Consider the following 26,412-nt stretch of genomic DNA (forward strand, 5'->3'; position numbering starts at 1 on the left):
CATCTACACATCTTCAGGAATTTGTGTGGGAAGCTCGGTGGGAATTATGGGTAGATTTATTTAAATAATAGTTGGATTGTGAGCAAAGGTGTGAGTGAGGATCAGTGGGTCTGCTGGCAGCCAGGGGGGAGGTAGTTTCATGGGGAATAGGAGAGCGTGCCACTTTTAGGGTCAGTGGCAGTCCTATACAAACAATGCAACTGATAATTACGTCAGACATACCACTACCACATTATCCTGTCGCCTTACCTGCCATAATGTTGAATCTAGTGCCATATTTCAACACTTATATAAAATATATCACTGATTCCCTCAAACTGCAGAGAAATTTTAACCAACAACACAAAAATACTACACCATGAAACAAATGTTAAAAATCCTTGAAGCTATTTATATAAAAATGCAAAACCCTACCTAATCAGGTCGCATTCCGAAATATTACCAACACACTTAAATCACTTAAATGCCTTGGATAAATCCCCCTTTGACCCAAATTGATATCTTATCTAAACGAAGCTCCCTCTTTTAGACAAACTTCTGGGTCTGACCTGAAATGAACGATTTGCATCAAATCTGTTGCCAAGATCACCGGAAGAAAATGGTTGCATCATTTTAGCACTCCAGAAGGTATCTAACTCTCGATGCAATCCTCTACCGGTATAAAAGCCAGATAAGTTCTAAAATGGAGTCACTACTGGGCGGGAACTGCTCGGATCATCCTATTCTACCTGCTCTATCATTATTTTCATGACAAGTGCTCAACTGATCTCCAACCTATGGTCCCCACTCACCAAACTTTCACAAAAAATACTCATCTAGCTACAACCACTATCAACAATTTTCCATATTCTCTATTTGTGCCTAAATTTAAACACAAATTTCATGCACAAAGTTTTTTTCCTAGAAATGCCTGCCTGTGGAACTCTGTTCCCCTGGTCTGCTTTCCAATCTCTAGAAACTGTATTTTTCTGTTTAAACTTCATATCGCATAATATTTAAATTTAATATCATTTAAGCTTTTTAAAAATAATTATTTTTTAGAATTCTGTTTTTTTTGTTGTTGTTGTTGTTGTTGTTGTTGTAATTCAAAAAAGAAAAAAAATTAGCAAGAGAAGGTGTTGTTTTTTAACATAATAATATTGATTTTATGTTCGATTTTATTTACAACTTTTAGGTAAGTGAAATAAATAACAGGATTTTATATATATATAAAAATAACTATTTTTTTTTTTAAGTATTTGATCTTTTCAGTTTTAAAAAAATGTTGAAATTTTTATCGTCCTACATTTATTTTGTTTAATTTTCGTAATATGAAATGTGAGGGGCGGAATAGAACACTTAAAAAAATATTTCCTCTCATATATTTAACGAAACCTACTTTTATTATGTAAGTTTATTTAATAATGAATATCGAAAATTTCAGGAAAATATGACTATTATTTGATTTTTGATAGATTTTTAAAACATGGGTATGTCTATGGCTTCAAAAACGTCACTACGTTGTTTTAAAGCGTCGATAATGTAAACACGATTTTTTGTCTCGCATTTTCATTATTTTTGTATGATGTAAAAAATTTTAGCAGTTTATTTGAAGCTTTTTCTTTTAAATGGAAAAAAAAAGTTAGAATAACAATATTAAATCACAAGGGTTTGTATTACTGTACACATAGATTCGAAAAAGTTGTCACAAAACAAATATAAAACAAATAAATGTTATCAAAGGCGGTAAGTTTGGGAAAATAAGTAATAAATAAAAAAAACAGACAAAATACTGTTAGAAACTCGCTCAATATGTTATTGTGACATTGGCTGATATATATTCGGCGAGTTTTTAACAGTATTTTGACTGGTTTTTATTTATAACTCCTTTTCCCAAATTTACCGTCTCCGAGAGAGAGTCGGGCGCCATTTTGAATTTTCCAATACATCGGTAAACACTGTGTTTTTCGAGCTGAATAAACATGTTACATTAAATATAAACACTAAAAACATACGCAGTCTTGCCTTTGATAACATTTATTTGTTATATATTTGTTTTGTGACAACTTTTTCGAATCTATGTGTACAGTAAAACAAACCCAATCACAATGACATAGTGTTACATGGAGAGGGAGGAACTGTGGCACGCGTTGGAGGTATCTATTGTTATTTACGGTAAAAAAAGAAAAAAAATAGCGGCGTGCTCGCTGTTGAATACGGTAAGTTTTGGAAAATGAGTTCAAACTAACTAATTATACAAAATATTGTTAGAAACTTACTCACGTGACATAGGCGGGCATATATTCGATGGGTTTCTAACAGTATTTTGTATAATTATTTAGTTTGAACTCATTTTCCTAAACTTATCGTATTCAACAGCGAGCACGCCGCCATTTTTCTTTTTAAAAAATATCGATAAAAACACCGCATGGTTTTCGAAAGATTCCACGTTTTAAAGTGATTAAAACCACTAAAAACATTTGCAGATAGGTAGAAGAGTAACTTATCTTGCCTTTGATAAGATTTATTTGTTATATATTTGATTTTTTTACTAAATAACACAAACCCAAAAATGTTTATCTCTAGAATCTGTATTTTTTCCCGATGTAGAAAGTTCGAGATATAAGTTAAACACCTAGAATTTTCTACATTAAAATTTTTTTTTTGTTTTGTAACCGCTTGTTTGCATAATATAATTTTAAATTAATTATTTTATTTAATATCAACAATTTTACAGTTATTAATTATAAATAACTAATTATACCATACAATTACAATAAAATATTAAAAACGGGTTGAAGCAATTTCCGGTTAGTAACGGTGCTGACCATGTGACCCTATTTAATTTACTGGTCATTATATATTTTATAATTTTGATATTTTATTTTAGTATATTTGTCGATATATCTTTCTCTATCGACATATTTTTTTTTCTAAAATCTATATCCAAACATGGGATTTTTTTAATTAAGAATAATATCTATAAAATATCCGCCGTTAAATTTTAAAAATCGGGACATTTTCCCCTTGCACCGGTCTCTTCGCCATCTTGTACGTGCAGGACAGCCATCACACTTTTCAAGTCTCTCATCTTTTTGGAAAGAAAATCATATCAAAATGGGTTTTGGAGATCTGAAAGTTGAATCGGGCATCAAGGCTTTAAATGACTACCTTGCTAAACGTAGTTATATCGAAGGGTAGGTTTCATTTGGTTTTACATATTTCGAAAAAAAAAAATGACCACGTGTCTTCGAATTCGACTTGACTTTTATTTCTTTCTGTTAATAAAAAAAAAAAAAAATCGGCTTAAAAATCATCATTGCGTTTTTGGGTTTGTATTACTGTACACACAGATTCGAAAAAGTTGTCAAAAAACAAATATATAACAAATAAATGTTATCAAAAGCAAGATAAATTACTTTTCTACCAAACTGGATATAATTTTTGTGTTTTTTATTCAATTTAACATGTTTATTCAGCTCGAAAAACATACAGTGTTTACCGACGTATTGGGAAATTTAAAATGGTGGCCGACTCTCTCTTTAACACGGTAAGTTCGGAAAAAGGTGTAATAAATAATAAACTAGATAAAATACTGTTAGAAATTTGCTCAATATATGTTACCGTGACATAACTTGACATATATTCGGTAGTTTTTTAATAGTATTTTGTCTAGTTTATTATTTATAACACCTTTTCCCGAACTTACCGTGTTAAAGAGAGTCGGGCGCCATTTTGAATTTTCCAATACGTCGGTAAACACTGTATGCTTTTCGAGCTGAATAAACATGTTAAATTGAATAAAAACACGAAAATTATATCCAGTTTGGTAGAAAAGTAATTTATCTTGCCTTTGCTAACATTTATTTGTTATATATTTGTTTTTTGACAACTTTTTCGAATTTGTGTACAGTAATACAAACCCATTTTTTAATATGAAATTTCATTATATACCTGCCTCCCCTAACTATTTGAAATTTTATGTTTGGAACATCAAATCATTTTCACTTCTTCATATGATTGTCAGATAATTTTGAACTTCTTCATATGATTGTCAGATAATTTTGAAATTCTGGTACTTGTGCAGAATACAGACCGTGCTTAAATAATGTTTGGAAAGCCATTGTTAATACAACATTCTGCACTTTCTCCTAACAATTTCATAAAGAAAAAGGTGCTAATGCACTTACTGATCCGCGCGATTTTTTTAAATCGTATTTCCAAGTTTAATTGAAGTTTTTTTTTTTTTTTTTTTTTTTTTTTTTTTTTTCTTCAATTGTAAGGTTAAAGTACAGAATAGGTACAAAACATCCTCCCCGGCGGACCTGCATGAGAGTGCCGCCCTCTAAAAATATGTTTATATATATATATATATATTTTTTTTTTTTTTTTTTTTCCGACGATTATTATAGAATACGGACTTGGTTCTTAATCATGAAAAAATTTTGAAAAAGATAATTTAATGACTTAAGGGATTTCACTTTCTCGTTAAAACGTTCTAATCACGTGACACGTCGGTATAAAGAAATGGACCGTAAGTCAGGTAGCACTGAAGTAAAACGTTATAACTAGAAATTGAACCCCCTTCTTAAAAGTCATTAATTTTTTTTTTTTTTTTTCAAAAAATTTTCCTGCTAATATGAACTTAAGTTTGTGATTTATGAAACTCGTCGGAAAAAATTAAACTGGGGGCTCATTTTTTTAGCGGGTGGGCTCTCATCACTTCGTTCTATGATTTTTATGTACATCATAAAAAAATTTTTCGGTAAAGGTAGCAAGATGGGATCCGAAAATTAAGCCTCGTTCTGAGAAAGGTGGGTTACATGGTACTCTGTCGTCACCAGTGTCGAGGCAGAACCTAGCCTTTGAACAAAGTGCCGAATTAACTTCAAACAACAGAAACACTGGAAAGTGTGATATACAAAAAATAAATGGCCGACGTTGCTACCCCACTAGCGAAATACGCATCGGCTCCGATGTTGAACGTTGTTCGATTGAGGGAGAAATCATTATTTTTACAAGGAAAGAATTTTTGCGTGTTTCTTTCTTTCTTTTTTATTTGGATGGATATTTTTTTGCCGGAGTTTGTAATTATTAACAGGAAAATTGGTGAAAGTAAAAATGGAATCCGCGCTATTTTTAAATATTTTCAAGTTTAATTAAAGTTTTACGACACCTGCGACCTGCGTTATTTTATTTCAAGTTCGCCTGAACTTTTTTTGGTGAAAGTGCACTGGGGAACCAGTGCCACCCGATTATTTACCTTTAAGAAGTCGTTGTTTTTTTTTTTTGATATTCGACTGTTTACAGCTGAGCTGCAGTCGGGTTTGCTGCTTAAAAAAAAAAACACATTTTATAGTGTCGCTGACTAGAATTATGAGCAAAACTGACACATAATGTCTGGCCGCCATGGTGAAGTGGGTGCGCATGCGCAGAAATTGTCAGTGATTTTAGCAGACGATATTTCTTTTTATGTTTCAGCATTTACTGCAAAGGAAAACCGGGTTTGTATTACTGTACACATAGATTCGAAAAAGTTGTCAAAAAACAAATATATAACAAATAAATGTTATCAAAGGCAAGATAAATTACTTTTCTGCCAAACTGGATATATTTTTCGTGTTTTTATTCAATGTAGCATATTTATTCAGCTCGAAAAACATACAGTGTTTACCGATATATTCGAAAATTCAAAATGGCGTCTCACACCCTCTTTAACACCGTAAGTTTGGAAAAAGGTGTTATAAATAAAAAAAAAACTATACAAAATACTATTAAAAACCCGCCGAATATATGTCAACCTATGTCACGGTAACATATATTGAGCGAGTTTTTAACAGTATTCGTTTTTTCTTTTATTTATAACACTTTTTCCCAAACTTACCGTGTTAAAGAAAGAATCAGACGCCATCTTGAATGTTACCTGTCCGCAATGCAAGAACAAGTGTTCGTTCCGAGAAGGTAAACGAATCTGGAGGTGCAGTGTGTTGCCGGCTGTCTTACTCTTGCATGGCAAGAGACATGGTGGCCATTAACTATTACCGAAAGCATTGTTTTTTTTTTTTTTTTTTTTTTTTTTTTTTTTTTTTATTATTATTGTACATAATTCTAGTCAGCGATACTATAAAAAAATTTTTTTTATAGCAGCAGACCCGACTGCAGCTGTAAGCAGTCGAATATCAAAAAAAACGACTTCTTAAAGTCTGCAATAAAAATGAAAAGTTTTGTTTATTTATGAAAACTTGAAGACTTCTTAAAGGTAAATAATCGGGTGCTCCCCCACTCCCCCAGTGCACTTTTCACCCTTTTTTTTTTTTTTTGACCGGATTTAATAAAATGAAAACAAAACAAAAATTTGGTGCTTATGCACTTATGTTACCGTTATTTTATTTTATTTATTTATTTATTTTTAATGGTTTAAGTGCTTGTGAAAGTTAAAATTAGCACTTGTGGCGATAAACAAAGACTTTAGCATGTACGTACCTCTCATGGAATGTCGTAAACACTGAAATGTTAGTAATTGTCTGTATTTTTGAGATGAGGTGTTTTCATTGATTGAGATTGTCGGACTGACTTCCTCATCTTGGTTGTTATTGTCCTAGTGACATATGGCCGAGTGGTCCTAGACGTTGTATCAAAAGTTTACAGTTACCCAAAGGTGCTGAGTTCAATCCTGAACGAAAGCAGTGAAAAAGTAACATTCAAAACCGAATCAGCAACTATGTCCCAGAGCCTAGCTGGAGTCCGAACACAGTACCCCCGTAATAATAATAAAGGGTTCGGTTCGAGGCTCCTAACAAACGGTTCCCCAGTTCGATACAAAATATTTGACGAAGGCCGGAGGGCAAAACGGCCGAAACGTTGTGACAATAACAACCAAGATGAGGAAGTCAGTCCGACAATCTCAATCACTGAAATGTTATTTGGTGCTAATGCACTTATTGATCCGCGCTATTTTGGTACTCCTTGGGCGTTGAGTTCCATGGCGACCAGCAAAAAAATTTAATGGGTAAATGTTTACTTTAACTACAACAGAACACCGACCAATAAAATTTTTTGTTTTCGAGGTCGCTGACAACGAATCTGGTATTCAAACCTGTCGCAAATTTACCGTTTGCATGGTATTAATCCCTGAACCCTTGCACTATTGTGTGCAAACTGATCGCCATCGTTTATGCCATTCTTACATGATGCGTTTGCGCATGGACGCGTGTAGTAAGGTGACTTGTCACATCGCGGAATAATTTTTTAGCAGACATTTAAAATAACAAGTTTTCAAAAACAAAATGTGGTTCATTTTTCTGTGTTACGTAGTTTTTTCACGAGCGGTTTGTCTACAAAAGCATTTTTATTTTTTTTTTTTGGAGGGGGTGTTTTCAATTATAAAACTTGTACAACATTTAACAGGTGTTTCTGCAGTTTAATTTACCGTTTTTCCGTAAGTAACGCGCCAACATACATCGAGCAGAAGAACTGTTTAATTTTTCACAAAAACTTTACGTAAATTGAGCACCCACACATTGCCGCTCCTCCAACAAAAATTCGGCAAATGTGTATTTCAGCGGCGTAAATTCAAATTTTACACTAGTGGTGGCCATAAAGTGGGTGATCATTATAGGTTAAATTATTATAGAAAAGTGATCCCCCATTTTCTTTAAACTAACATTTCTTAATATTTTGGAAACTACTCGTTTGCTGGAATTTTAAACGTTATTTTCGTTTCCAACATCCTCAAAAACTTATGTCTTAATTTTCCAAGTTTTTTTTTTTCTATAGTGTGGAAAGTCGATTGTCTGCCCCTTGCCGATCTTATATTCCCAACAGATGTCGCTAGCTGTGTATCATTCAAAAACAAGATGGCGGGAAGTGTTTCTTCGATAAAATATCTCATATTTGATTTTCTTTAAAAAAAAAAAAAAAAAAAAACTACTTGATCGATTTACGTCATTTTTGGAATATGGCATTTTCATGCAGTGACAAGTATGTACATTATAAAGATTTTTTTTTAGCTATTTATAGTAAAAAAGATTACTAATGGACCATTTATAGACTTGCACCGGATTTTTACATTGAATTTAACTTCAAAATTTAACTAAATTGAGTAGGTCGTCGTGAAAACATTTTTCATAAGTTTTTTTTTTTTTTTTTTCCTTTTGGAAATTAAGTTTAATCCTTAATCTTTCAAATACAATCAAAAAGTAGTCGAAAACCTACAAAAAAATTATGATAAATCTGCTTTCAAAACTAGGTCCCCCATCGTTGTCCACCCATTTTTGCCCGTACCTAATAATTTCTCACTTTTACAAACGTTTTTAATTTATTCACTTACGTTGGCTTAACTCTTCATGACAATTAACAACACAAAGTTTTCTTTCGAATCTGTGTATAGTAAAACAAAACCCGAAGTTTATTACAAAAAAAATAAAAAGCGAAAAATAAAACTGTTTTCGTAAATCGCTCGTGAAAACTTAGATAAATTTAAAAAGCATCAAAAACTACGTAACACAGAAAAATGAACCCCATTTTGTTTTTGAAAACTTTCTTATTTCAAATGTCTGCTTAAAAATTCTTCCGCAATGTGACAAGTCACCTTACTACGCGCGTCCATGCACGAATGCATCATGTAAGAATAGCATAAACGATGGCGGTGAGTTTTGTTTTTTAATAACGTTTTTTCGAATTAATATATACTTCAATCAGCAGAATTGTCAAGAAAAAGAAACTTCTAAGAATTAATTAATTTTTCAAAGATTAAAACGATTAAAATTCCATTATTTCAAAATGTTTCATTACAACATAGATTTTTAATTGTTTAAAAAAAAAAAATTAAATATTAAGTTTTAATATGAACATGACTCTTGTCAGCTATTTTATTGCCAGATTAAAACCGATTTGAAAATATTAAGCATTTTCTAGATGGCTCTCATATTTGTCTCTTTTTACCGAACAAAATATGAAAGCCGTTAGTTACCAAATGAACATTCAGTAAAACCGTATTTCATATTTAATATACACGTGTTTATAATATTATTAATCGTTAAACTGTGTAAATCTTAAAACCTAACAAAATTATAACAAAGATTAATTATTAATTGCAGTTTGAAGAAGATAAACAAAGGTTTAAAAAAAATCATTAAGTCGCTTCTGCTTTTCCATAGTTCGTATAGTTAACACAAATCTGACGTCAAGGAATCGTGCTTTCTTTTCACATTTGGTTGGCAATGCCTACAGAACGAGGCTGGATTTTCGGACCTAATCTTGCTACCCATCCATCCATAGCCTTGAGTCCCAGGAGGGGCATAGGCCATCTACAACTTTGTAGATGCTTTTGTAGCAAGGAGGTTTTTTTTTTTTTTTTTACCTCGGAGTAAGGGTGCTGACTCCACGCCCAACTTTCCCAGAAAGTACATACAGCAGTTAGCCTTCTCATTTGGTACTGACCAGGCTGAACATTACTTAACTTTGATCTGGCGAGAACCAGTGTCAACATGATTGTGTTGGCCTTTTGGTCAAGATCAAAGTGTAGTATCTGTTCTTCAGATGCTGCACTTCATTTTCTTGTTCTCTTTCGGTGGAGGAGAAATCCTTCACGACTGAGACAATTTTTATTTTTGTACCTTTTCTCCACGTTAAAAAACGACCCTGGTGTCTAACTCTGTCCCGTGGGGAGGCATAGTAAATAGGTACATCTTGCTATCTTAACCGATTAAAAAAATTTTTCAATGTTAAGAACGGTTTTTTTGAATAAACACCCCCCCCCTTCACATGTTAAGAACGGCTTTTGAGTTTGGGGAGTTGTTTATTCTGAACGCCGTTCTTAACATGGGGGTATGCTGGGGTATGTCGTAAATATTTACTAAAAAAAATTAATATAGGTTGAACTGTGGACTTGCACTTAAAATTAAAAAATTTTTATCAAATTGTATCGTCTAAAGCTGATACAATGTTTATTCCGAAGCTTACATGATCGATTTTTATTTTGCAGCAAATGTTTCGGATTTAAAAAAAAAAAAAAACTTGGAATGGAAACCAACAAGAAGCTCTGTTCGGTTAACTTGAACTTTTCAGCTTTAAATTGTCTGGCATTGAAACCTCATCTTCTAGTACGGGAGTGTCATTTAGTTGTATGAAAACTCTCACACCCTGTATCGAGCAAAAGGGAATAAAGTGGGTGAACATCGCTTTTTCACTGAATGTAAACAGAATTTTTTCATAAGTGATTAATATAAGTGAAGAGTTTTTACTAAAGTTTTCGGTTTGTGTTTCTACATCTTTGAAAAAGTTGTCAAAAAAAACAAAAATATAACAAATATCAAAGGCAAGATAAGTTACTCTTCTACCTATCTGCAAATGTTTTTAGTGTTTTTACTCGCTTTAAAACGTGTAATCGGTTTGAAAATCATACAGTGTTTATCGATATATTTTTGAAAAATAAAAATGGCGGCATGCTCGCTATTGAACTCGGTAAGTTAGGGAAAATGAGTGCAAACAAATTATACAAAATAGTGTTAGAAACCCATCGAATATGTGTCCGCCTATGTCACGGTAACATATTGAGCGAGTTTCTAACAGTCTTTTGTATATTTTTTTTGTTTAAACTCATTTTCCCAAACAGCGAATATGCCGCCATTTGCATTTTTTTTTTTTTTTTTCAAATACATCGGTAAACACCGTTTTTCGAGCTGAATAAACATGTTACATTAAATAAAACCACTAAAAAAATTATCATTAGGTAAAAAAAATAACTTGTCTTTGATAACATTTGTTTTTTGACAAATTTTTCGAATCTGTATAGTAAAACAAACCCAAAATTTCTTTTATTTAAAAAAAAAAAAAAACTTTTCATAAATAAACAAAACTTTAATTTTTATTGCAGATTTTAAACATCCGATTCAAAATCCACTTATCAAATAAATCGTGTTCTTTTCGTTTTTGTTTCTTCAAGGACCAAAAAAGTGGTCGTGGTGGGGGGGGGGTCAAAATAGCAGTTTAGGTGGAAAGAGGGGGGGGGTTGAAAAAAGTTGTAGTAGGTAGGCAGTTAGACTTGAATCCCTAAGGTTAAAAAAAAAAAAACCCTAGTTGATGTGTCCCTTGCGCAACTGGAAACTGTGAGCGTTGGAGTTATGGCTAGTCAATCAAAAGGAGACGATGACTTGCAAAAATATCTATGAAAAAAGCGACCAGTCCTTGTAAAAAAAAAAAAAAACAAGAAAAAACAGCCGAGTTGGGGGTCAAGGAATTAATGTTTTTGGTCAATTTTTCAATATTTGTCGTCCGAGACATCAATCTTCAAAATGATACCGGTCTCGTCGGGATCCGTCGCATGTCAATAGACCACGTGGACCCCCCATTCCCTTCGGGCTTCATGCTTAATAAAATTGTCATGCTTTTATTATATAAGACTTGCCTGTCAAGGGTTATATGCCCAATAAAATGTATATTCCATAACACACACACGCACACACAAATTTTGCCTTTTATCTATATATATAAAAGCGAAAATGTATGTATTTATGTATGTATGCTTTTCCTCGATGTCCACAAAAGGCTTCTTTCAGAGAAGCGCTCGCTCACTTCACAACTTAAAACTTTTTATATCATCTATAAATTGTAATATCTCACACTTAACCACGGAGCTCGCCTGTCTATTTAATTTTATTGACTTTCAAACGTTAATTATTCCACATTTCCCGCATCGGCACGCGTTACATTCGGTTTTCGGTATAAATAAAAAGCGAAACTCGACTCTAATCACAGGCTCAGAGCCAGAGAACGTTTGGTCAATGTCGACTTCGTCATACCAGACGGGGGAGCGGGTTTTTAAAAACAAACAAACCGATTTATTGACCTCATTAAAAACTGTCCCGCACAAAATGCTAACTGCTTAATAACTATCGTCACGTCAATCAAAAACGCGCACCGGTTTTTTTTTTTTTTTTCTACAAACACCCGGGCAACGCCGGGTACCCCTTGCTAGTATTATAGAAGATAATACTTTTTTTTTTTTTTTATAACACAAGTGTTAAAAGTAATTTTTTAAAATAAATATATAATTGCATTTTTCGTGTCCTGCTTCCGTTCCTTAATCAAGCATATCCACTTCCGGTAGCTTAATTTTTCCAAGCACTTCAAGATCTTTGCAGCTAATTCTACCCTTTATGATCAAGGCCGCCAACCCCCAGTATTTCCTTGAGTATCTGAAAAAACGCTATTATTATGGCGGCATTATTATAGTGCTCAAAAAGCTTCAACCAGAATTAGCGCCCATACTTACAAAGTTATTTAAGCGTTGTCTTAAGGAGAAATGCTTCCCAACATCTAGAAAATCTCATCAGTATGCCCTGTATCTAAGAATTACAGTGATCGCTCATCTCCCTCTCGGTACAGACCAATAAGTCTCCTGTGTGTCATGAGTAAGTTGCTGGAATCAATGTGAAATAGAGAAGTAGTCAACCATCTCGGCAAAAACAACCTTAGTGACATGCAATATGGTTTCCGTTCTGCTAGATCTACAGCAGATGTGCTTACAGTTATATTTCATAGGATTAGCAAATCTCTCAACAGAGGCTTCCTCTCTAGGGAAATCGCTCTTGACATATCAAAGGCCTTGATAAGGTATGACAGAAACGACTTCCTCACAAGATCTCCAGCTATGGTATAGCTAGAAATGTCTTAATTATTAAATCCTTTCTTTCTGAAAGGTTCATAAGAGTAGCGGTTGATGGGCAGAAATCAGAAGCTCTCGGTATTAATGCTGGGGTCCATCCTGGGCCCAACTCTCTTCCTGATCTACATAAATGATCTCCCAAATCACATTCTTATATCATTTGTAGACATTTATGCTGATCACACTACAATCTATGGCAACACATCAAAGACCATAAATGACCAAGTTCTCTGATCTTGAGCATGTGGTACAACGGGGAAAGAGGTGGCTGGTTACTTTTTAATGCATCTAAAACCAAACTTCTATCTCTACACCATCTACGCTCTGATGCCAATCTGGCATCTGAAATGAATGGCTCTCGTCTTAGGGAGGCTTCATGTTTTGTCTCTCTCTCTCTCTCTCTCACACACACACACTTCTATCTCTACACCATATATGTTCTGATGCCAATCTGACATCGGTTGAAATGAATGGCTATCGTCTTAGAGAGGTTTCATGTTTTGACAAGCTCCTGGGCTTGACCTTTACTCCTGACCTGAAATGGAACACGTACATCAAATCCATTGCCAACGTCGCCGGAAAGATGGTGGGATCCTTCTACTGCTCCAGCAGATATCACTCCTGATGCAATTCTCTACCTTTATAAAAGCCAGGTACGGCCAACGATGGAGTACTGTTGCCATCTCTTGGCAGGAGCTGCTAGAAGCAGCTTATCCTGCCTTGACAGAGTTCAAAATAGACTTCGTAGCTTAGTGGGGGATGCCCTTTTCTCTTCCCTGCAACCTCTTTCCCACAGAAGAGATGTTCTATCTCTGCTTTATCTTCTTTTTCATGGCAAGTGCTCAGCTGAGCTTCAATCTATGGTCCCCCCTCACCTAACTTTCACGAAAAGCACACTCTTTATCTGTGCCTAAACCTAAATGCAGATTCCATGAACAAAGTTTCTTTCTTAGAACTGCACGCCTGTGGAACTCTCTTCCGATTGACAACAATCTGATTCTCTTCAAGTCCAACGTAAACAAGTTCTTGATGAACTGTCCCCCTAAGTAATCCAGTTTACAAAATTTCCACTACTTATGTTTACTACGCTATAATCATTACTCTTATCCTCAAGTGGCCTCCATGCCTTAATAAGTGGTGAGGGGGGGGGCTATTACAAGGATTTTTATTTTCTGCTTCAGTTCAAAGAATTTATAGAACTGGCTCAAAAGGGTGCTGTTTTACAATTTGTCATTGTGCTGAGGGTGACAACTCTTTTACTAAAAGATTTGTTTATTTTTCATCACACATTGCGTTTAGAATTCTCAAACCGTGATTTTTTTTTTTTTTTTTTTTTTTTAAATCAACATTAAAAAAAGCTGCAACAGAGTTGATAACATTAATAATACAAAATGTAGTCTCTACGCGAGTATTAAGAGAATCGTTTCTGTCTTACGATGCTAAACACAACGAACAAACGATATTTGCATTAGATGAAAATATTAAAAAAATAAAGCTGTGGCAACTTTGTTTGATTAAAAAAAAAAAGGGGGGGGTTAAATTAGTCTGCAGCGATAATATAAATCTCACCTGTCTGTTTAAAATGTATGTTTGTTTGTATGTCTGCCTAAAACTTTCAACAGAGGCGACGGATTTTCCCCGAGATCGGTATCATTTTGAAGCTCAACTCTTCAGACGACAAATATTGAAAAATTGGCCAAAAACATGAATTCTTTCACCCTTAACTGTCAGCGGTCACTTTTTTTTTTGCCAATATTTAAAAAAAAAAAAAATCACCCCGCTTTTCGATTGTCTAGCCTTAATTTAAACCTACGTCACTTTCAGTTTGCCGATCAGCGCAACAGCAAACGCATCAGGTTGTCCCCCCCCCTTCTTTTCCTCGTCTGTGGGATGTGTTCGAGCTGCCTGCTTACGACCACTTTTATTTTTTTTTCTGCTCAACACACCCAGGCTAGTTTTATAAGAAAATAAGTGGAACAATGTGAACAATTCTTATTTTTATTTAAAAACAAAAAATATAATTTTTATTTCTTGTAACTTTTATGTGAAACTCTTAAAAGTAAATAAACTTTTTTTCTTTTTTTTTTTTATATTTTTATTTATTTTTTATATTTATATTTATATTTATTTTTTTTATATTTTTATTTACTTATTTTTTTTTTTTTTACAGGAAAATATCATTCTGATGCCAAACTGCTTATTATAATAAAAATACTACTACTGATAATAATTCGTTTAAGAATGCAATAAATTTCTCCAGTTAAAATATCTGGAAGATGCCAAATCTATCACCATCCAAAAAGCGGGAAGTAATTCAATACTGAAATGTTTCGAAAGCCAAAATTCTTTGACAATTAGACATGTGCGATTTTAAAAGTGTTTTTTGCCAGGAAAATATTGTAAAGTTTTTTTCTTTTTGGTGTATTTTATTAAAACGTATTTTATTAAAACGTGCACCTGTTTTAAAATCATCCTCGGTAAATTTTTACTTTTTGTTTCACTTTAATCACTTTTCTAAAATGACTTTAATAGGTTTTCAGGTATGCTAAAAACAAATATCGCATTTAAATTTGGCACAAGTAGTTTTCCGGATATTAAGCAATGTAATTCCTTATGTTATTACTGAGCTGCCATTTTGTGCATGCATATTTTTTTTTTCTTTTTTCAATTAAAATGGAAACCAAGTAAAAAAAAAAAAAAAAAAAAAAAAAATTACCTACTTCTCATAAGTCATCGCTTAACAGTTGGATTTCTGCAACATTAACAGTTTACGTAACTTTAGTGGGAAGTTATAGAGACCACATTAAGAGTAAATTATCCTAATTTAAGTATTCTGCAGTTAAGAACTTTTTTATTTTAGATGCGATTTTCAAGTTAAATTCATTGATTTACAATATCTTTTATGATAAATTTTTAATTCCTCTCCATGGTGTTAGTACGATACAAAAGTAATGCACGGGGACTAATTCTTAACTTCTTTATGCAAAGTTGCCTCCCCTTGTCCGAGTCTTAAACTTTAAATTCTCACGAGATTAACGACTGGAAGTAGTGATGAAAAAACCGGGATTTTCAAAAATGGAGAAAATAGCATCATTCCCGTTCGTTCCTGTTATTATACTTGGACTTGTAACCTTTCATGTATTTGAATTGTCGTCACGTGTGTGTCTTCATAATAAACGTATATCGTTATGTAACAAGATTTTCTTATTTGTTCATAATTCTCTTAAGGAGAATAGCTTCCCATCACCCTGGAAAATCTCATCTGTATAACCTGTATTTAAGAATTCAGGTGATAGCTCATCCCCCTTTCAGTACAGGCCAATAAGTCACCTGTGCGTCATGAGTAAGTTGCTGGTATCTGTGTTAAATACAGCAAGTAATCCACCATCTTGGCAAAAATAACCTTCTAATTGACACTCAATATGGCATAAAGGTTTACTTCACAAGATCTCTAGCTATGGTATAGCTGGAAATGTTTTAATTATTAAATCATTTCTTTCTGATAGGTTCATAAGAGTTGATGGGCAAAAATCAGAAGCTCGCAGTATTAATGCGCACGTGGTACAATGGGGGAAAGGAGTGGCTGGTTACTTTTAATGCATCTAAAACCAAGCATCAACGTTCTGATCCACATTTGGCATCAATTGAAATGAATGGCTCTCGTCTTCAGGAGGCCTCAAGTTTTGACAAGCTTCTGGGCTTGACCGTTACTCCTGATCTTAATGGAACACGTACATCAAATCTGTTGCCAAGGCCGCTGGAAAAATGATGGGATCTTTCTATCAATCCAGTAGATATCTCACTGCTGACGCAATTCTCTATCTATATAAGAGCCAGGTACGTCCAAGGATGGAATACTGTTGCCACACCTGGGAAGGAGCTGCTAGAAAGGACTTGTCCTGCCTTGATAGAGTTCAAAATAGACTTCGTAGCCTCGTAGGAGATGTCCTTTTCTCTTCCTTGCAACCTCTATCTCACAGAAGAGATGTTGCGAATTTGTCTCTGATGTATCGTTATTTTCATGAAAAGTGTTTGACTTTTCATTTTCATTACTACTAATGATTACTATATTTTCCGATTTCTACTGTACACTCTTTAGTCCTTATCCTCGAGTGGCCTCTTGGCCTTGATAATGTGGTGCCTGTGTTCAAAAAAAAAATTTGTTCCATTCTTTCACCATGTGTTGCAAACATACCCATGTGAAGGTGGACACCATGCGGTAAGATATTTCATGTTATATTGATCCTAATGCATCCCACGATATAACAGACTAGCGAGAGGTACCCGGCATTGCCCGGGTGTGTGTGGAAAGTCCGGGGGGGGGGGGTGTAAAAGAAATAAGTATGAGGATCGAACCCGAACCGTTGTAAATTAAAGTGTGAAAAAAAAAAAAAGTGCAACGTTAACCATTGTCCCACCGCGAGATGCTAACGGAAAGACGTTTGAATTTATTTAATTACTTGGATTTGGCAGGTGCCCGTTTTAATGAGTTAATGAGCTCAAGTTTGACTGCGGGATAGTATTTACTGCTAAACGCTTTTTTTTTTTTTTTTTTTTTTTTTTTTTTTTTTTTTTTGGCACTGTCATCCATTGGTGGGCACTGTCATTTAAATTTATTTTCAATTTCTTTTTCTTTTTGTCCTGTTTAGCTATGAACCGTCCCAGGCTGATTCTGTTGTATTCTCGTGTTTGTCTGGCCAACCTGATGCCAGTATGTGCCATGCCAGACGTTGGTACAACCACATCAAATCTTACGGGGCTGAAACTGCAAAGTAAGTATGAATATCATTATTTTTGATTGAACATTTAAAACCAATGAAACTAAAACGGGCAGTCAATTTTTTTTTTTTTTTTTTTTTTTTTTGAGGGGGCAACCGAGTTCGATTACAAAAGTATGGGAGGGGGGGAACATTTGTTGATCCTCATTTAATCCTGGACAGCGTCAGGTCTCCTTTCTAGTAAATGATAAAATAACTAAAATATGAAATGATTGAATATAATTGCAAGTTTTATTTTGGAAATGAGAAGTCCGGTGGTGTGAGACATGCACTATCGTTTACTTCCTGTTCTTCCGACATTAAACGGACAAATTCTGAGATGTGGCCGTAGATTTGACCATTATCTTCGTTCCTTGTCTTACAAAATCGTTCGATTCCAGAATAGAAAAAAAAAAGTTTTCTACAGCAAGAGTTAATGTGGCTTTCAGTAAAAGAAAAAAAATTTGAATTCTTTAAATGACAAAATAATTTCTGTTACTTTTTTGTCACTGTTTCCTTTTAAATTGAACGCGCTAATTTTATTTTAGTAAATTATTACAATTTAATTAGCGATTTATTAAACTTTAATAAGTTGAGATTACTCAAGAACATATTAGTGCTTGTTCAAAATAATAACGAAAAATTAAATTGAATGTCATTAAAAACCAATGTTATTTACTTGAGTGTCGATTTAATTAGTAGCAGATCCGAAAATGACAAATGAAGTAGAAAATTGCAAGTTTTACTTAGAGTTTTTAATGATGGCAGGGGAGGTAACTGCAGTAATGGTGGTTCACTGAATTGTAATTTTTTCTTTTTTACAAGGTAGTCACCACTTATCTTTTTTTTTTTTTTTTTTTTTTTTTTTTAACAAGGTAATCACCTTTATCCTTGAGTGGATAAAGGTTAATGAATGTGACGATGGTAGTGCAGTAATCGTTAATGGTGTAAATTGGGTGGAATTTAGAATAATTGTTTATCGTTTGCTAATATTTTACTAATTTTGACATTTAAGTAGGTAACCTTGTTAGTTAAAATTCAATTTTTATTGTTTGAAACGAGTACACGCATATTTAAATTAGTTATGATACAATTATCGATTCTGTGCTAAATTCCCAATTCTGATACAATCAGAGATTCCGATTTCAATTCTTTATAAATCTTATTTAACTATAAGATTGTTATTTCTCCTGATTTTTCGTAAAAACACATTAAATATGCAGATATTTTCCTAAACGTAAAATTACACTTATGGAGAATGATCTATTGATTTTAGTAAAACTAAAATAGATAAAATAGATATTTATTTTATAATTATTAGCAATCAAAGATTTTGCTTTAAACAAAATAAAATAAAAGCCAAAAAAAATCGTTTTGGAATCGGAAAATAATCAAATTTTTTGATACCGTAAGATGGGGGTGACTCTGACCCATTAAAATAAAATTAAAAAAAAAAAAAATGTGTAAATAACTCAGCAGCAAATATTTGCTGCTGTGCCACAACGTGTCTGTAAAATTATGAACTCGTATAGGACCTGGAAATTATGTTTAAAATTCAGAGATCATATATTACTTACTCATTATTATTTTAATTTATATTTTAAAGGGTCAAAGTCACCCAGAGTGGCCAGTGTCACCCCAGTTTACGGTACCCCCAAATCTGATTTTTCCGATTAATCGGCCCAACACTAATTTATCCATTTTTGATCCAAATAGATCGCAGAAATAAGGTGATGCAAAATGGTTTTAAAACGCATAAAAGGTTGTCTACCCTTTGTTTTTTTTTTTTTTATTGGTGAAAATTCAGTTTCCTTTTTTTTTTTTTTTTTTTTTTTTTTTTGCACGTTATTTGATTAAGGACAAAAACAACGACCACACGTAGTGTATATTAGGATTATACACATCTCAGATGACATTAAAAGGCAGTATTTTTACTCCTGACAAAGGAGGGATTGAACCTAATAATTCACACTTGTTCATTTGTTTGCACCTTGGATTTTTTTTTAAGATTTTGCATAAACATTAGTCATGGTGAAAGTAAATTTTTGCTAACATGGATTTTCCGGGATAACTCTGGTTGCTCCCCTCAGGGGCATTATAGGAGTGAAATTGCCCCAAATTGTTCATTTGTTTGCACTTTTCGGTGCTAATGAACTTACTGATCCGCGCTATTTTTTTAATCATATTTCTAAGTTAAAGTTTTGTTTTTAATTCAATTGTAAGGTTAAAGTACAGAATAGGTACAAAACACCCTCCCCCTCCCCATGTTAAGAATGGCTTTTAAATAATGTTATTATTTCAACACAGATCAAGAAGTGCATGAGTACCCACTTTTCTAAATAAAGACTTTTTAAAATTTTGCACAAACATTAGTCATGGTGAAAGTAAGTTTTTCTGTTTTAAGAACTATACTACATTTACTTTATATGCAATGTTCATATTCAAATGCAATAAAAAAAAAATTTTTAAATGAAAGATAATAGAAAGTGAATCTTGGGTTTATTTTCGATGTAACTTTCGACTTTATTTTGTCCTTTAGTTTAGGGGAAAACGTTGCTGTTTTCTGATTCCAAATCTATTCACCATGTTTTTCACCTTAAACTTTTTTTAATATTTTTTTTTTTATATTTTTTTTTTTTATTGCTCAGTTCCTTGCTTCAAGTTTGGCTTAATGCCTGGTTTGAAGTGATTTCTATAAAAAATAAGACCCTGACAGCTACTACTATTCTGGGTAAGAATGGACATGGCAGCAACAATAATAACTAAGGGATACCTTCACACTTACCAAAATATTTTTTTCAATGATCTTACCACCAGATGAACTTTAACGGCACACATGGAACAAACACTCAGGAACCTCATCTCCTCTACTAGCTAAAGAATAGAAAAGATGAAATATCAAAACACACAGTGCCCCCCCCCTTCCGTTTTTTTTTTTTCTTTTTTTTCTGAAAAGTTTTATTTTGGAATTTTTTCTTTTTGGGGTGGGGGGGGCACCGAGTTCGATGACAAAAGTATGGGAGGGTGGAACATTTGTTGATCCTCATTTAATCCTGGACAGCGTCAGGTCTCCTTTCTAGTAAATGATAAAATAACTAAAATATGAAATGATTGAATATAATTGCAAGTTTTATTTTGGAAATGAGAAGTCCGATGGTGTGAGACATACACTATCGTTTACTTCCTGTTCTTCCGACATTAAACGGACAAATTCTGAGATGTGGCCGTAGATTTGACCATTATCTTCGTTCCTTGTCTTACAAAATCGTTCGATTCCAGTAATTGTCGGACACGGAAATTATTTTGTATATTTCCCAGTTTTAGATTTTTCACCCTTTTATCAGCTCCCCCCTCCCTCCATAGGACAATAATGCATTTATAGGACTAAAAGTATAGGTTCGGCTTCAGCCCCACAAATATTAATTTTTTTTTTTTTTTAAGTGAAAAAAATCTTAATTTTAATTAATGTTGTAATCTCAACTTTAAATAACATTTGAAAACGAAACGTTCAACAGTTTATTTTTTTTTTTTATATAGACATTTCAACATTTCTTTTTTATCTTATTGTTCCATCAAGTTTTATTATTTTTAAATTTATTTATTTATTTTTTTTTTTTCTAAAAATAAATTTGGTAAGAGTTGCTTCCCCTAGGAGTTTAAGTTTTTTAAAAAACATGAAATGATTGAAAGTTTTCTTTTTTTTTTCTCTTTTTTTTTTTTTTTTTCTGAAAAGTTTTTTGGAAGTGAGAAGTCCAGTGGTGTTAGATGTACACTATTGTATACTTCCTGTTCTTCCGACATTAAACGGACAAATTCTGAGATGTGGCCGTAGGTTTGGCCATTGTCTTCGTTCCTTGTCTTACAAAATCGTTCGATTCCAATAATTGTCAGCTACCAAAACTAGCTTTTATATTTTCCATATTTAGATTTGCTTTATTGTGCCACGGCCATAACAATACGGTGTTTGTCCTTTTCTCGACCCTTTCCGTTTCCCCATCTTCATATACCCCCCCCTTAATGTTGTAATCTCAAGTTGAAAATAACATTCGAAAACGAAATATTTAGAAATATTTTTTTTAAATACATTTGAACATTTGTGATAAAGATTTTTTTTTTTCTAACAATAATTAAATTTGAGTTACTTCCCCTAGAAGCTTATTAGAAAAAATTGTCTCCTTTATATTCTAGTCGTCCTAAATTCTAAGAACATTATATATGCATATCTAGGAATGTATATATGTATACAAGTATATGCATATCTTGGGGGGGGGGGCAATTATTTTATATGTAAGCATATGGACTAATATGAATCGACTAAAATTAAAAACTTTCTCATCCTCCATCAATCCAATTTAAAAATGAAAATTTCTTGAATTTTCTTTATTTTATTCATTCAAATTTTTAAATTGAAGTATAATTTAGAAAATGAATACTATTCATACCCCTCCTTGCCTGACTTTCATGAAAAACACTCATCTTGCTGAAACCACTATCAATAATTTCCTCCACTCTTTATCGGTGCGAAAACGTCAATTCCATGAACAAAGCTTCTTAGAACGGCACGCCTATGAAACTAGTTTCCCTGCTTTCCAGCTGATTACAATTTGGTTGTTTTCAAGTCTAACGTAAACAAGTTCTTGATGAACCATCCCCTTAAGTTTTATAATTTACAAAATTTCCACTACTAACGATTACTACAATATTGACCCTTATTTCTCGAGTGGTCTTTGGTCCTTGATAAGTGGTGTTTCTTTGGGGGAAAGTCTTTGAATTTTTTTTCTTTTTTTTTTTTTCTTTTTTTTCTCTTTTTTTTTTCTCTTTTTTCTCTCTTCTTTTTTCTCTCTTCTTTTTTCTCTTCTTTTTTCTCTCTTCTTTTTTCTCTTTTTTCTCTCTTCTTTCTCTCTTTTTTCTCTCTTCTTTTTTCTCTCTTCTTTTTTCTCTCCTTTTTTCTCTCTTCTTTTTTCTCTCTTCTTTTTTCTCTCTTCTTTTTTCTCTCTTCTTTTTTCTCTCTTCTTTTTTCTCTTTTTTCTCTTTTTTCTCTTTTTTCTCTTTTTTCTCTTTTTTCTCTTTTTTCTCTTTTTTCTCTTTTTTCTCTTCTTTTTTCTCTTTTTTCTCTTTTTTCTCTTCTTTTTTCTCTTCTTTTTTCTCTTCTTTTTTCTCTTCTTTTTTCTCTTCTTTTTTCTCTCTTCTTTTTTCTCTCTTCTTTTTTCTCTCTTCTTTTTTCTCTCTTCTTTTTTCTCTTCTTTTTTCTCTTCTTTTTTCTCTTCTTTTTTCTCTTCTTTTTTCTCTTCTTTTTTCTCTTCTTTTTTCTCTCTTCTTTTTTCTCTCTTCTTTTTTCTCTCTTCTTTTTTCTCTCTTCTTTTTTCTCTCTTCTTTTTTCTCTCTTCTTTTTTCTCTCTTCTTTTTTCTCTCTTCTTTTTTCTCTCTTCTTTTTTCTCTCTTCTTTTTTCTCTCTTCTTTTTTCTCTCTTCTTTTTTCTCTCTTCTTTTTTCTCTCTTCTTTTTTCTCTCTTCTTTTTTCTCTCTTCTTTTTTCTCTTCTTTTTTCTCTTCTTTTTTCTCTTCTTTTTTCTCTTTTTTCTCTTTTTTCTCTTTTTTCTCTTTTTTCTCTTTTTTCTCTTTTTTCTCTTCTTTTTTCTCTTTTTTCTCTTTTCTCTCTTCTTTTCTCTCTTCTTTTTTCTCTTCTTTTTTCTCTTCTTTTTTCTCTCTTCTTTTTTCTCTCTTCTTTTTTCTCTCTTCTTTTTTCTCTTTTTTCTCTTTTTTCTCTTTTTTCTCTTTTTTCTTCTCTTCTTTTTTCTCTTCTTTTTTCTCTTCTTTTTTCTCTTCTTTTTTCTCTTCTTTTTTCTCTTCTTTTTTCTCTTCTTTTTTCTCTCTTCTTTTTTCTCTCTTCTTTTTTCTCTCTTCTTTTTTCTCTCTTCTTTTTTCTCTCTTCTTTTTTCTCTCTTCTTTTTTCTCTCTTCTTTTTTCTCTCTTCTTTTTTCTCTCTTCTTTTTTCTCTCTTCTTTTTTCTCTCTTCTTTTTTCTCTTCTTTTTTCTCTTCTTTTTTCTCTCTTCTTTTTTCTCTCTTCTTTTTTCTCTCTTCTTTTTTCTCTCTTCTTTTTTCTCTCTTCTTTTTTCTCTCTTCTTTTTTCTCTCTTCTTTTTTCTCTCTTTTTTCTCTCTTCTTTTTTCTCTTCTTTTTTCTCTCTTCTTTTTTCTCTCTTCTTTTCTCTCTTCTTTTTTCTCTTCTTTTTTCTCTTCTTTTTTCTCTTCTTTTTTCTCTTCTTTTTTCTCTTCTTTTTTCTCTCTTCTTTTTTCTCTCTTCTTTTTTCTCTCTTCTTTTTTCTCTCTTCTTTTTTCTCTCTTCTTTTTTCTCTCTTCTTTTTTCTCTCTTCTTTTTTCTCTCTTCTTTTTTCTCTCTTCTTTTTTCTCTCTTCTTTTTTCTCTCTTCTTTTTTCTCTCTTCTTTTTTCTCTCTTCTTTTTTCTCTCTTCTTTTTTCTCTCTTCTTTTTTCTCTTCTTTTTTCTCTTCTTTTTTCTCTTTTCTCTCTTTTTTCTCTTTTTTCTCTTTCTTTTTTCTCTTTCTTTTTTCTCTTCTTTTTTCTCTTCTTTTTTCTCTTCTTTTTTCTCTTCTTTTTTCTCTTCTTTTTTCTCTTCTTTTTTCTCTTCTTTTTTCTCTTCTTTTCTCTCTTCTTTTCTCTCTCCTTTTTTCTCTCTTCTTTTTTCTCTCTTCTTTTTTCTCTCTTCTTTTTTCTCTCTTCTTTTTTCTCTCTTCTTTTTTCTCTCTTCTTTTTTCTCTCTTCTTTTTTCTCTCTTCTTTTTTCTCTCTTCTTTTTTCTCTCTTCTTTTTTCTCTCTTCTTTTTTCTCTCTTCTTTTTTCTCTCTTCTTTTTTCTCTCTTCTTTTTTCTCTCTTCTTTTTTCTCTCTTTCTCTTCTTTTTTCTCTTCTTTTTTCTCTCTTCTTTTCTCTTCTCTTTTCTCTCTTCTTTTTTCTCTTCTTTTCTCTCTTCTTTTTTCTCTTCTTTTTTCTCTTCTTTTTTTTCTCTTCTTTTTTTTCTCTTCTTTTTTTTCTCTTCTTTTTTCTCTTTTTTCTCTTCTTTTTTCTCTTTTTTCTCTTCTTTTTTCTCTTTTTTCTCTTCTTTTTTCTCTCTTCTTTTCTCTTCTTTTTTCTCTTTTCTCTCTTCTTTTTTCTCTCTTCTTTTTTCTCTCTTTTTTCTCTTCTCTTCTTTTTTCTCTTTTCTCTCTTCTTTTTTCTCTTTTCTCTCTTCTTTTTTCTCTCTTCTTTTTTCTCTTCTTTTTTCTCTTCTTTTTTTTCTCTTCTTTTTTTTCTCTTCTTTTTTTTCTCTTCTTTTTTTTCTCTTCTTTTTTCTCTCTTCTTTTTTCTCTCTTTTTTCTCTCTTCTTTTTTCTCTCTTCTTTTTTCTCTTCTTTTTTCTCTTCTTTTTTCTCTTCTTTTTTCTCTCTTCTTTTTTCTCTCTTCTTTTTTCTCTCTTCTTTTTTCTCTCTTCTTTTTTCTCTCTTCTTTTTTCTCTCTTCTTTTTTCTCTCTTCTTTTTTCTCTCTTCTTTTTTCTCTCTTCTTTTTTCTCTCTTCTTTTTTCTCTCTTCTTTTTTCTCTTCTTTTTTCTCTCTTCTTTTTTCTCTCTTCTTTTTTCTCTCTTCTTTTTTCTCTCTTCTTTTTTCTCTCTTCTTTTTTCTCTTCTTTTTTCTCTTCTTTTCTCTCTTCTTTTCTCTCTTCTTTTCTCTCTTCTTTTTTCTCTTCTTTTTTCTCTTCTTTTTTCTCTTCTTTTTTCTCTCTTCTTTTGTCTCTTCTTTTCTCTCTTCTTTTTTCTCTTCTTTTTTCTCTTCTTTTTTCTCTTCTTTTCTCTCTCTTCTTTTCTCTCTCTTCTTTTTTCTCTCTTCTTTTTTCTCTCTTCTTTTTTCTCTTTTCTCTCTTTTCTCTCTTTTTTCTCTTTCTTTTTTCTCTTTCTTTTTTCTCTTCTTTTTTCTCTTCTTTTTTCTCTTCTTTTTTCTCTTCTTTTTTCTCTTCTTTTTTCTCTTCTTTTCTCTCTTCTTTTCTCTCTCCTTTTTTCTCTCTTCTTTTTTCTCTCTTCTTTTTTCTCTCTTCTTTTTTCTCTCTTCTTTTTTCTCTCTTCTTTTTTCTCTCTTCTTTTTTCTCTCTTCTTTTTTCTCTCTTCTTTTTTCTCTCTTCTTTTTTCTCTCTTCTTTTTTCTCTCTTCTTTTTTCTCTCTTCTTTTTTCTCTCTTCTTTTTTCTCTCTTCTTTTTTCTCTCTTCTTTTTTCTCTCTTCTTTTTTCTCTCTTTCTCTTCTTTTTTCTCTTCTTTTTTCTCTCTTCTTTTCTCTTCTCTTTTCTCTCTTCTTTTTTCTCTTCTTTTCTCTCTTCTTTTTTCTCTTCTTTTTTCTCTTCTTTTTTTTCTCTTCTTTTTTTTCTCTTCTTTTTTTTCTCTTCTTTTTTCTCTTTTTTCTCTTCTTTTTTCTCTTTTTTCTCTTCTTTTTTCTCTTTTTTCTCTTCTTTTTTCTCTTTTTTCTCTTCTTTTTTCTCTTTTTTCTCTTCTTTTTTCTCTTTTTTCTCTTCTTTTTTCTCTTTTTTCTCTTCTCTTTTCTCTCTTCTTTTTTCTCTCTTCTTTTTTCTCTCTTTTTTCTCTTCTCTTCTTTTTTCTCTTTTCTCTCTTCTTTTTTCTCTTTTCTCTCTTCTTTTTTCTCTCTTCTTTTTTCTCTTCTTTTTTCTCTTCTTTTTTTTCTCTTCTTTTTTTTCTCTTCTTTTTTTTCTCTTCTTTTTTTTCTCTTCTTTTTTCTCTCTTCTTTTTTCTCTCTTTTTTCTCTCTTCTTTTTTCTCTCTTCTTTTTTCTCTCTTCTTTTTTCTCTCTTCTTTTTTCTCTCTTCTTTTTTCTCTCTTCTTTTTTCTCTCTTCTTTTTTCTCTCTTCTTTTTTCTCTCTTCTTTTTTCTCTCTTCTTTTTTCTCTCTTCTTTTTTCTCTCTTCTTTTTTCTCTCTTCTTTTTTCTCTCTTCTTTTTTCTCTTCTTTTTTCTCTCTTCTTT

General features: G+C 32.2%; 1 protein-coding gene across 1 annotated transcript in view; it reads left to right on the forward strand.

The window, feature by feature from the left end:
• Positions 1-2,997: 2,997 nt before the first annotated feature.
• The window catches only part of LOC145263612 (elongation factor 1-beta-like), a 34,255-nt gene continuing 10,840 nt past the window's right edge, over positions 2,998-26,412 (forward strand). The window contains exons 1-2 of the mRNA XM_080120455.1: positions 2,998-3,176; positions 17,296-17,418. Coding sequence (XP_079976581.1) covers positions 3,097-3,176; positions 17,296-17,418 — 203 coding nt within the window. The 5' untranslated portion in view covers positions 2,998-3,096. The remainder of the gene's footprint in view (positions 3,177-17,295; positions 17,419-26,412) is intronic.

This window comes from Euprymna scolopes, chromosome 39 (genome assembly GCF_053919585.1).
Source record: "Euprymna scolopes isolate OS-2025 chromosome 39, ASM5391958v1, whole genome shotgun sequence".
Classification (NCBI taxonomy): domain Eukaryota; kingdom Metazoa; phylum Mollusca; class Cephalopoda; order Sepiida; family Sepiolidae; genus Euprymna; species Euprymna scolopes.